The sequence below is a fragment of the Cavia porcellus genome, unplaced genomic scaffold (genome assembly GCF_034190915.1).
Source record: "Cavia porcellus strain 051 isolate PalLab524CR breed Dunkin Hartley unplaced genomic scaffold, mCavPor4.1 scaffold_9, whole genome shotgun sequence".
NCBI lineage: Eukaryota > Metazoa > Chordata > Mammalia > Rodentia > Caviidae > Cavia > Cavia porcellus.
The window spans coordinates 45,194,443-45,207,702 of NW_026947492.1; the positions used below are offsets into that span (position 1 = coordinate 45,194,443).

Sequence of the window (13,260 nt, forward strand, 5' to 3'; positions counted from 1 at the left end):
AATTGCAAAAATCATTTCCTTTAATCTCTTCCTACAGTTTTTTGAGAATCATTATTAAATACTACTTAGCTCTTCAGTGCCATTTTCCTGCTTAACATAGTCGCAGTGCTACAGTCTGAAAGTTTGTGTTGCCCTCAGATTTCATGTTGAAACCCTACCCACCACAGTGACTCTGTTAGAGAGTGAAGCTCTTGGGTGATTAGGCTGCGAGGGGAGCGCCTTCATGAGCAGGATTACTACCTTTATAAAAGAGGTCTTGGAGAACTATGTCCCCAGCCTGTGAGAGATAGAAAGCTCTGGCTAGGAGCTTTAACCTTACCAGAATCTGCTTGACCTTGGACTTCCCAGCTCCTAGGATTGTTAGAAATAAATGCTTATCATTTACAGTCTATCACAGACTGATCAGACCCACAATCTCCCAAACAAGTGGACCGTGAAGTCTTAAATAAAAGAGACAAGTGATAGGATTTTAGAGCTCCATGAGGATCAAAATCCCCAAGCAAAATTCGAGATTCTCTGGGGCTTACACAAAGAACTTCTCTGGGCGGCCTCTATTTATTTGGTTTTCAAGCAAAGAGAAGGAATACTGAGGCAAATGCAGGAACTGAGCAAATGGGAGTCAGTTCAAAGAACTCTCCAAGTCCTAAAGTATGCTAATTCAGGTGAACTCTTATCTCCAGGCTGACATTCACAGCAGGACTGAGACCAGCAGGAGTGAGACACCTGCAGCTCTAATGTTTAAGGGCTGGGGATTTAGTTCAGTGGCATAAGCACCTGCCTGGCAAGTGCAAGGTCATGAGTTTAATCCCTGGTCCAACAACAACAACAACAACAACAAAATCTTTATTTAATTACTCAGAGTTGGAGCCAGGTGTCCTCAGCTGTGGCCTTATCTTGTCCTTTGAGATGTCACAGCATCACAGGCCATTATAGGCCTCAGCCAGGACCAGTGATTCAAGGTTCACTTACTGTGAATCTGCTGCCCATCTCCAGACAAGGGGTTTAGGTCTGAGACAGACAAGTAAACGTAGAAAGATAATTGGTTAATTTTTAAATCCTACTCAGAGCCTCTTTGTGATAGTCTCCATCAACAGTCCACCCAATGTATGGTTGTTACAGCATCTTAAACAGACTACAGTGTTCTGTGTTGACTTTCAGATAAAAGATACATTCCTATCATGAGCTGCAGAGTCAACAATGTCTGCACCACCTGCTTCTCCAGTCTCCTGCTGACTTACCCTTCATTTCAATCCAACGATCTCGATTTACTTTTGAGTTTTTTATATGGGCACCATAACTAGTCTTTTTTTAGAGCACTTTGATTCTCACTATCCAGAACTCAGGACGGCTTACTGATTTCCTATTTAGGTTTAATTTCCTGTTGCACCCGCTCACTCTCCATATTTCATAATCACACTATTTATCACTATTATAATCTACATCTGTTTATGTAGCTATTTGATTAATAACTTTTTCACCTATTAAGATATAAGCAGTCCTGGGAAAGAACATTTTCTATTTTTAGTGCTCTCTGTGTACATATTGTAGTACATACATGTTGAGTGAATGATGTAAATACAGCTGGTGATAGCTTTTACTATGCATGTGCAGGAAAGAATAGTTAGAGAATAGGTGTGGGACTGGGCATACAGCTCAGTGGCACAGTGCGTAACTAGCAAGCACAAAGCTCTGAGTTTAATTCCCAGTACAAACACAACAACAAAAAAGTGATGTGGGAACCCTGAGGCCCTAGGTTAATTTTATATGCTTTTTGTTGTTTTTATATACTTTTTAACCTTAAGAAGTAGGGCTGATATATTACTACATTATTTAATACATAATTTTGCTACATATCATTTGTATCCTATTTTATTATAATAGATTATATTTATAAATAAGAGAATTTTAACCTTTTCATCTTTATAGATGTGATCAGTGAACTAACTCAGGGTTAATAAGTAATGAGCTTATTTAAGATAAGCAGCTACATGCTTGAGACTGTGAAAATAATCATGGATATCTACCCAAATGTTATATCATTTCATAATTTACTTCAAATGGCATTACTTCAGATTTTTAAATAATTTTTACAGGGCGATCTTATTTTGGACTACTATAATGAAGTAATATACTCTGGGTGTCTTAAACATTTATTTCTTACAGTTCTTGATCCTAGGAAATCCAAGATCAAGCAACCACCATTTTTAATTTCTGACGAGGTCCCTGGTTTGCAGATGGTTACCTTTCTTCTGGCTCTGTCTTAGCATCCTGGTGAAGATAGGTAGAAGACGGACAGGGACAGAGTTCCATGGTCCATTCTGTTTCTCTTCTTTTAAGGACACTAATCTTGTTAGAGGACTCTACTCTCTTGAGCTCATTTAAACCTAATTACATCCCAAAGACTCTACAAATACTATCATACTGAAGACTAGGACTTCAGTAATATGTTTGAGGAACACAAGATACACTACAGAACAAGGGTTGAGCAATGTTTTATCCATGGTTGTTCATTTAAAATAAATTTATACTTTAAAAATTATATCTGGAATTCCAATTACGTATCTGGAAAAACTTGACAGGTGGGATTTGAAATATGAAAATAACACTGCCCTCTAGTGACAGTCGACTTGATGGAGTTTGAGAACTCTTGGAGTAGCAGGTAAAGGTAAAATCATTTCACACAGAGTAAGCGAGACAGATTACTTGGAACAGTTGCTCCATTTTAGTGAATATTTGAGATGACAGATGCTTATGGAGTTCAGGGATTAACTGGTTACATATTTCTTAATAAAATTTAGCTACTGCAATATTACCCATGTACTAAAGTGATACAATTTTTTGCTTATAATTGTGCTGTTTGAAAATGGATTTGTTTCTGTTTTCCTCACTTTTCCACTGGGAACATGATAAAAAAGAAATCTTGCTTTTGTTTAAAAGAACTATTTATATTCAACGAGCATATGTGGAAATAGATTTTTAGTAGCATTTCCAATCGGCGTGTCTACCATCATAAGGAAGAAGTAGGATGCTGTAGTAAACTCCAGTTTTCCCAAGGGGACATTTAAAGATACTTTGAATGAAATGAGAGTGTTATTTAATGTAAACACAATAATTAAATACTTCTAGATGTGCAGTAGTTAGGAAATGATGAAGCATATGAATTTTCTTTAAAACACCAAACCCCAAAGGATATATAACATTTATTTAAAATCTTATACTTTTGTGATAGGTTTTAGTTCATATATTTTAAACGAACTTACTGTCTTGATATATTAAAATTGCATAGTAAAACTCGTCTAAAATTCTCTGAGCTCACATTTTACCATATGCAGATGCCAGATCAAAAGAAGTAACAATTGTTCTATTTCTGTGGAGGTCTACATAAACAACAAAACTCATATCTCTCAAGTGATAATAACTTTATTGACTGAAGTGAGAAAATTATACTTTTCATTTTTATTAGATAGTCCAGAGAGAATTGTACCTGTTCACCCACTTGTTAGTATATTCTTTGAACTGTACCTCTAAAATGTTCCAGCTCATCTTGCAGAAATAGCTTGACTGCGTATATTGCTTTTTAAATCTTTCAGTAACAATTATTTATTTCTTCACAAATACTAGTTATTACCCTGTACCCCCTTCAGGAACAATAATTCATATAATGACAATACTCTATGACAGAGTTGATATTTTGTGTGTTAAGCTGAAACTCTAATGGATAAAACTTCAAAAGAAATACATCTCTGTTTCATATGTTTCTTAGTTAATATCCTTAAAAGAGAGTCATTTTGTACCTATTTCAGGACAAATATACAGATATGATGCTACCTTTTGATTTCTTCTGATAAAGCATTTGTGTTGTTGTGGCCATATCTAGAGACTCCCCCAAAACCTCATGCAGTCTAAAGTGGGGCTTTTTCAGCGGTGGGTGGATCTAGAGAATGTGATACTGGAATTGATTCATGGTGCAGTGCTAAGCTCAGAGGCACTAGGATTAAGGGTGTGAGTCCTACTAAGTGGGCTGGATAAGATATAAGGGATAAAAATTGCTGCGGTCCCCTCTTGCTTACTTTGCTGCTTTCTGCCCACCATGAACTATTTCTTCTCTGTAATGCCTGTCCTCCATGCCACTCTGCTTGGCACCAACTGGTTATAGACTAAAACCTCTACAACCTTTGAGGTAAATAAATCTTTCCCCCTTTAATTTTGAGTGTTGAATATTTTGTCTCATCAATGAGAGTAAAGGAACTCAGAAACATATAAAGCATATGGGTGTTACTAGACAATAGCAGATAAAAATCTAGCAAGAGTTTGATTAAAATTAGTTGTTTCAATTATTGTATCAATACAAAAAAGGACAGAGTCTTTGAAAAATATTAATGCAGTGTAATTATGATTAAATTGCATGATGCACAGATGATCTGAGATGTAGAATTCAGTAATGATCTAGAAAATACTGCACCCGTTGTCTTATCATTTATTGAGTTTGTAGTATGTGATATGCATTGAATTAAGTACTTTTCATAAATAATCTTTTTTATTTTAATGAACAGAATCTATTTACTGTTAGCCCTTGGTTCCCAACATGGTCTGTTTATTTAAGCTAGGTGCTTATTTATGTTTTTATATGCACTTTTAAATAACTCATTTTTGTTTATGTTTTTATAATATTTTTACATTGACTGTATTTCCTTCCACTGTACTATATTCACTGTATTATTCTGATTGGTAGTAATTTGCTTGTAGGCTGTCAATTTTTTTGTGCTTTAATCTTTGTTATTTTACTTTTTGATTTTGGGCAAATTTGAATGTTATTTTTGTATCTTTTAATCTTGTCTTTGTCCATTTTGTTTTGTTTTGTTTTTGCTTTACTAATGATTGAACCAGGGCCTTGTGCAAACAAGGCAGGCATCCTGTCACTGAACTACATTGCGAGCTCAGTATTTTTAATATAAGCTCATCAGCTTCAAAATTGCTAGTGTTCTTTATTTGTCATTGTTTGTTTTTGCAGAATGGCAGACTGAACCTAAGATTCCTGTGTGCTATGCAGATATTGCTAGATTTTTTCAAATTATTGAAATTAATGAATTTTCAATTATGTATTGTTACATCTAAATTGATTATATTATTGGAGAAAATAATTAGTATGATACATTTTGAAATGTACTGGTAGTAGTTTTGTGTCCTATTCTTTAGAAAAGTTTATAACATGTTTACAGTCAGGTAGTAAAAGACATGGTTAGATATCTCATAAAAAAGAGTTCTGACTTCAAAGTTTGATCTTTTAATAATTTACTGCAAAATCAAAGTATACAGTTCATCCTCACTGTGTGGAATAAGGCTTTTGATTATGTGAGCTGACATTTTTGATAATGCTTCAATGAAGTCTGAGCTCCATTTTAATGTATTAGTTTTACACTGCTGCCTTAACACATTACAGCAAGCTGTACTGCCTAATGGAATGACTTTCCACAGTTTTTAGAGGAAATTTAACATGCTAATAAATATAGAGTAGCCAGGAAGTATGTGGCCACTAAGAACAGATCAATATATATTTTCTAGTATTTTTGAATTCTGTTCTGTAATATTCCTCATTTACTTGAATGTGAAATAATGATTTAAATGAATTCTAAAAAAATGGAAATGGTACTAAAAAACTGGTGCATACAATATCCAAGACATACATTAATGTATCTCAGTTTACTTAAGTATTATCTTAATTAAGATTGCTCATTTGTGACAACATACATGAACCTAAGAGATATTATGCTTAGTAAAATAAGACACAGGAGAAATACTCATAGTATAATTTATGCTTATAATGTAAATAGTTGAATGATTTTCTAGAAGTAGAGTAGAATGATGGTTATCAGAACTGGGAATTTGATGAGGAGAGGGGAAATGTGATTTGAAGGATGCAAATTTTCAATTAGGAGGAATCAGTTATACTGATTTATCATATAATCTGATGACTACAGTTAATGATAATGTATGATATGTTTTGAAATAGTAAAAATAATGGGTTTTAAATGTTCTTACTATAAAGAAATGACAAGTATTTGAAAGGAAACATATCTTCATTAGCATACTTTGATCATTCTACAATGTACTCATGCATTGAGACATCACATTACACTCTGTAAATATGTACTGTTATTAATTTTCCATTAAAAATGAAATAGAACTTTAAAAGAGACAGTTGGATAGAGTGTTAAAAGACCTTATAATTTGTAAAGTACAGGAAGTATTGAGAGTGTTTATCACAGTGGGATCTTTCTAGCTTTCAAGTCGGGGAGGAACTCAGGAGGAGCAGTGCTTAATTGAAACCTGAAAGATTAGAGACAGAGAAATGAAGACCTCAAAGGCAGATGGTGGTGTGGGTTGCTGAATGGGTTGTGTAGTTGCTGAAATAATTCCAAGAGAACACAAATGAAAATGCTTCACTTAAAATGCTTGTGACCTTAACTGTGAACAAAAGGTTCAATGCTGTATGGAGGTACAGAAAATACAGTACTGAGACTTTCTGAGGTTCTTAAAACCCAGAGCAGAAATAGATCTTGAATCGAAAGGATGTATTCAGGTGACGATAAAAGCCATCAAAAATGAAAGGAGAACTAAGTTTTCTTGAAGTTCAGAGCGGAAAGAGACGAGTTCTTTTTTTATAGGAACTTTTTGGTGAAAGGAAAGGGGAAGGTTATTTAAGATTCATGAAGGAACTGGAATTTGCCATGATCCTTAAAGGAAGAAAAGGAGATACCTGACACACACAGGTCATGGCTGTTTTTTATGTTTGTACTTTACTGTATTTGACTCTTGCCTTGTTTGTTCAGCTAGGATTGTGTCTAAGCAGAGCCTCTGCTGCCGTTCTTAACCTCAATTGCAGCCTTATCCTTTTACCCATGTGCCGGACACTCCTGGCTTTTCTTCGAGGATCTCAGAAGGTAAGAAAAAAATCCTAGCCATAAATTTCAACATGAAAATCACTTATAAAAGTCATGTATTAGCTCTGCTTAGTTTTTATGATCTGTAGCGATTTCTTTAAGCAAGATGCTAAAGGACATGCTATCAAGATGATCACTGGACTCTTCTGCAGCCTTAAAGGCAGAAGATAATAGAAATTTCATTAGCAGTGTATTTGGACACTGTGCTTAGCACTTCGTATACACCATCATGAGTCTTTACATGGATTCTGAGTTTGTTTTTTGTTTGTGTTCTGATTTTATATATATATAGCGTTTTTCAAAAATCTCATGTTGCCTGGCATGGTGGTGCACGTGTGTTTTCCCAGCACTTGGGAAGCTGAGGCTGGAGTATCACTGTGATTTCAAGGCTGGTCTGGCCACTAAGCAAGTTTAAGGCCAGCCTGAACTGCATAGTGAAACCCTGTCTCAAAAAGAAAAAAACATCTCAGGTGTTCAAAGGTGGAAATTTTGGAAGGTGATTGGATCATGGATGTGCTATACTCATCAGGAAATTGATCCACTGTGAGCTCATAGCTGAATGTGCTACTAGGAGCTGGGGCCTGGTTGGAAGAGGTGAGCCACTGGGCAGGTGACCTGCTGTGAGACAAGCGCCTGTCCTCTGCTACGCCCCTTTGCTGTGACATTTGTATCTCATAGCCAGCTGACCATGAAGTGAATCTTCTGAAACTCTGAACCAAAAAAGGCCTCTTGTTCTCTAATTCATGGGTGTCAGATATTTTGTCTCAGCAATAGGAAAGATCATATTACATTTCTATTTACATATAAAGAATCTGAGATAAAGGGTATAAGTTATTTAATCAAGATCACGAGACTAGTGACTACTGAAACTAAAGTGAAAATCCAGTCATGTGTTCTTATTACTACAGCATGTCTCCTTGAACAAAGTAGAGTCTTATGGCCTTTGAGCAAACATGGAATGATGGATAGTGGTCACAGCTTACTCAGTTAAACACCACATACCCGTTCTGAGCTTGAAAAAAAATCTTGATTAGGGTTGTAAAATTGAGGATATAAGAAAACCGAAAAATGCCTTTAGCAGTCATTCTGTTAAAAACAGCTAAAGTTTTATGTCTTTATTCTTGTATATGCTTCAGTGTGTGTGTGTGTGTGTGTGTGTGTGTGTGTGTGCGCGCGCACGTGCACGCGTGCATGTGTATGCATACATGAGTTTATTTTACTAAAATAAAGCACTGCTGGATAGATAATGACTTTTTAAGCAGAGCTATTAAAATGCTCTTTGAAGTTCATTTGTGCGAATTTACTCCAGTAAAACTTCTCAATCTTTTCATGTAATTATATTTGAAACTCTTTATTTTTAATGCAGTAATTTGTAGAAATAACTGCCCTAGGTTGCCTACTATTATAAAATGCTAGGTTTTGATCCTTGCGACCGGCCATTGGCTTGGCATGAAGCAAGAGATTAGCTGGAAATGAAAAGTTCCCACCTAAATCTCTCAGTATTAAATGTCTCAAAGAATTGTATCCAAGTGTGAAGCACAGATATCCAAAGATGCTTGACATTTATTTTTTTACAAGACCAAGCAGGCATTTAAGACCTTAGATGAGATTGCCTCATTTAAGAATAATCTTCTTTTAATACAAAGGGAAGTCCTATATACTAGGAGGTTCAAACGTCCCATGCAATATGGTTAGAAAAATTTCTGCTAATCTTATTCTGCCAGAACAACAGCAGATGATAGTTTGGGATAAATGCCTGCAGAGGCATACAGTGCTACTAATTTTGAACAATCAGGATCACAGTGCAATTTATGTTTTGTAACTTCTTTTACCCTAACAATATATTTTACTTTATTTTGAAACCAATCACATAACTTTCTCACATTTCTTAATGGTTTAAGTATTTCATTTACTAGCTATGTCAAGTTAATTTCACTAATTTTTGATTACTAAGCATCAGCTGTATTTGCAAAATTTAAATATCATCAAAATGTTATAGTAGAAAGTATTGTACATATACAGTATCTTATTGATTGCATTGTTTTTACCATATGAAATAATTTTTATTTAGGTTCCAAGCAGGAGGACAAGAAGACTGTTGGATAAAAGCAGAGCGTTCCATATAACCTGCGGTGTTACTATCTGTATTTTCTCAGGTGAGAAAGCCAAGAGATACCCAGTATTTTGTTTGAAGTATACATTTTTGTATTTTAAATGTGTAAGCTTCCTGTTCTGTGTATTACCTGCTGTCACTAACTTGATTTTTTAATCATATATTTTAATTTATTCTCCTCTAAGTTTAATGAGGATTGTTAGGAAAACTATATAAAATAAGTATAACTCATGACTTATTTTATTATAATGTTTAAAAGTTGGCTCCCCAACCAGAAAGGGATTCTTTCGTGAAAGCAATCATTTTATTTATAAAGGTCAGGAGGACCATGCTAGGTTTCCAAGTCCTAAAAATAATGATAGTATGGCCATGGTTTGCATAACTGTAGTACCATTACCCAGGAGATTGATTTTAGGAGGATAATAAGTTCAAGGCCAGCGTATTATAATCCTAGGTCTAAATAAATAAAGGAGAATAAATATTATGATAGAGTTTAACTGCTTGAAAATTAGAACGTGAAATGTTCATTTAAAGGTGATGATTCCACTTCAAACTACATTTGGGTTGTTTCTAATACAAGATCTGATTCAAAATTATAGTTAATAGTTAATTTAAAAAATTGTTAGACTGAAAGACCCTTTCCTATTACTTCTCCCTTCTTACTTCATACTTCTCCATTTGACCTCAAAAACACTTTTTCCATCATTCTTTATGCTTTGTAGAGCAGTTCTGAAAGTCCTTTTTGTGACTGTCTTTAGTTGTGTGGTTCAAGCCTGCCTCAAGGTCCCGATTCAGTTCAAAATATTTCACTGTCATTTTGACTTTTGAGAAGAGCCAGAAGTCACACAGTGCCAGATCTCGTGAATAAGATGGATGACAATCTTGCCTTTGGGCCTTTGGAGAGCACCCAGTAGTAGCATTAACCATATTTTGGACCATGTCACATAAAAAACGTGACAGAGAACTTCCACAATTGCTTCACAAAGTGACAAGTGTGTTTCAAGTAAGGAAAGTACTTTTGAGGCAGTTTAATGCAATGTGATTTTTTTTTACTGTGATAAATTTTGAAATTTAAATATTTACCATATTTTTTGATTACACTTTTTACTAAGGTAGAAGAACAGTTGTTAAAATTTGTGGTATTTTATCCTGATTTGATTCAAGTTAAAAATACAAGCTGAGGTTCTTATTTTTTAGAATCATTTTAAAATAAAAATATACCCTGAGTGTTTGTGTGGTTGTTTTCAAAGTCTGGAAGCAGAAAGTGGCCACGTAGTTATCCTGGGCATCGACTCTGGAAACAGGTTCATAGGTTCTCTCTCCAGCGGCCCTTATGCTTTGCTTTGTGATCTTATCTCTCCGATTTTCATTTTGTTGTTTTCTAAACTGTAAAATGGATTGACAGTGGCACCTACGTCATAGTTTTTAGGATAAAATAAGAGAACATTGATATGAAGTTAATTATTATGATCTGCACTCTCAGGGGGGTGAATTAGCTCAGTATCATTCTACCTGGCATTTTCATTTGATCATTACATGATGCAACATAAATGTTTCACAGTAAACACATTTTCATTGGATATTTATGTATGGCCATTTGACAGGGTTTCATATAAGAAAATTTAAGTTTTCAAAAAATTTCCAAATGTGGTTTTCTCATATGTCTTGTCCATTTTAAGCCTGAATATTTTCCATCTGTAGCCCTACCACGGAGGTGATAGATGAGGGGGTAGGATCCTCACCTGTTACCTCCAGTGCAGCTCCTGTTGGAAGGCCAAGTAGAGGCCTAGTAGGAGATGCGGAACTGGAGTGCTGTAAAGATTAGGATGGATTAGGGCCAGAGAGAATGAAACGTCAAGGAGGATCAGGAAAATTTGTCATATATATTACTTGATTTGTTTTGAACTCTCATTGTGTCCAAATATTCTAGTTGTGTTAGATAATAATGTACAGAGTGAGATATTATAGCGTGTCACTGTGGATAAGCGTACGTTTTGCTACATGCAGGTGTTCTGAATTTGACTGTTACTTTTTTTTTAACCTTAGTTTTGTTATCTGCAAAACAAAGATAAGTCTACCTACTTATCTACTTTGCTGTGAGAAGTAAATGAGAACATTCATGCATAGATTTTTCTTAGCTGCCTAAAATTAGATACCCTGAATTCTTTTGACCTAAAAGTCTTTTAAAGAAAGTGAATACCCCTGAAGTATGTATCTTATATGATTCTTACCTTTGAGTCCCCACCACACCACACAAACATACACACAGATACACACATATGCACTGAGAATTCAGAATGCAGTCCTTTAAAGGATGCTTTTGCATATTGGAGCCATAAAATATGTAATTAGCATAAAAACTCTTAATTCAAAATGACAGGATTATTTTTTAAGTATAAATTTGGATTTCCACATTGGTGAAGGTTTAGTACAGAATTCTCTTTCTCTTTTCTTCTTGCCTGCTCTTTCTTTCTTTCTTTCTTTCTTACTTTCTTTTTTCTTTCTTTGTTTCTTTTTTCACTCCTCATTCTCTTTGTCACTCTTTCATTTTCCCTTTCTTTTTCTCTTTCCTTTATCTCTGTATTTTTCTTCTTCTTCCCTCTTTCTCTCCTTCCTTTCTTCCTTCCTCTCTCTTTGTTTTTCTTTCTTTCTAATGTGTTACACTGCTTTGTGTCTAATGTCCCCCCCAAAGCCTCCTGCAGTCAAAGATGGGGCTTTTGCAGAGGTGGCTGGATCTAGAATGCATGAATAATTCATGGTGCAGTGCTGGGATTTAAGGGTGCTAGGATTAAAGTTGTGTGATTACTAAATCAGTACACTGATTGGTTTGACATCTGCCTTAAACCCAGTAGCCTAGAAAGATTATAAAAGGGGCAGAAAGAAATTGCTAAAGCCATCTGGACTTGCTTCTTTGCTACTTTGTCTCTTTTGCTGTCTTCTGCCTGCTGTGAACGGTTGCTCCTCTGTGATGCCTATTTGCCTTGCCACTCTGCCTTGCAGCCAGCCAATTATGACTGAAACCACTACAAAGTGTGAGCTAAATAAGCCTTTCCTCCTTTAAGATTGGGTGTCAGTTATTTTGTCTCAGCAATCGAAGAGTAACTAAGACAACAGGAAAAAGAAACCTTGGCTTGGAAAGTTAGAGGGAAGATAAGAAAGATATCTGCCTAGATAGCTGTAGGAGGGCATACTCTGATAGGGTCCAGACTGGCTTATTGGCAAAATCAGGCAAAGCCAGGAGGCCAACTTTTAAGAATAACTGGTGGGCTGAGTTCCCATTGTCCATTGTCTCATTTCAGGGGTCATACTTTTTGGATTTTTATGGCTAAGGGATGAATTTGTTCGTGGGAAAGCACTGTCTGTGTGGTTGCTGTCTCTGTCTGAGGTGGTCTCAGTCATATGGTCTCAGAAAGGCATTTACCGCATTCTAGGTGATCACAAGCTCAGGACAATGACTGGAGACTTTTAGGTGTAGCTGAATGCCCCCATAAATCTCTTATCTTGGTGTCCTCCATTTTGAAGGAGAAAGAGATCAGGTAAGATTAGAGCTAACCAACCCTGTCTGGAAACCTACACAGATACTCCTAAGTGATCCACCTACCACTTTCTAGAGCTGACCCAGAATTTATAGTAAAAAGGAAATAAATAAAGATCAAGCTTCATTTTGCTTTTAGTTATCAGTATTGGGCATCTTTAAGACCTATTGAAGAGTCATGGTTCATAGCAAAAAATGGCATTTAAGTCCTTGCCTGATCCAGAAAAAAATGCAAATCACACTTTTAATGAGTAGCAAGCAAGGGCCCAGAATTCTGGGTCATTCCCTCTCAGAGATTTATCTTCCTTAATCTTTTTTTTTATCGGTACCGGGGGTCAGACTCACAACCACGAGCTTGCAAGGTAGGCGCTTATGCTGCTGAGCTAAATCCCCAGCCCCCTATCTTCCTTAATCTTAAGGAAGAAGGATCCAAAGAGCTCTGACTCTGTCTTTGTCTCTCATTAGTAACTATTTTACTTCTGGTTATAATTTTATATTGAGTGTTTAAAATGGAATAGGTAATCAAATTTAACTTCCTTTTACTGTTAAGTTCAACCAAGGCTTCTGAGGGGTTACTTTTGGGGTCACATAAAGGGTTTTGGGCTCCATATTATCTTTACTAGATGTACTGCTGGAAACAGATAGCTTTATGTAAATAAAATATTATTCTT

The 13,260-nt window shown here is 35.6% G+C and overlaps 1 protein-coding gene across 3 annotated transcripts in view; it reads left to right on the plus strand.

The window, feature by feature from the left end:
- Nox4 (NADPH oxidase 4) overlaps positions 1-13,260 on the plus strand; it is a 152,219-nt gene that overhangs the window by 22,285 nt on the left and 116,674 nt on the right. For 2 of the 3 annotated variants that reach the window (XM_063256287.1, XM_063256286.1), the window contains 2 exons: positions 6,831-6,941; positions 9,013-9,097. In XM_063256287.1, the coding sequence (XP_063112357.1) occupies positions 6,831-6,941; positions 9,013-9,097 (196 nt within the window). The remainder of the gene's footprint in view (positions 1-6,830; positions 6,942-9,012; positions 9,098-13,260) is intronic. The other variant, XM_063256288.1, reaches the window with a different exon arrangement.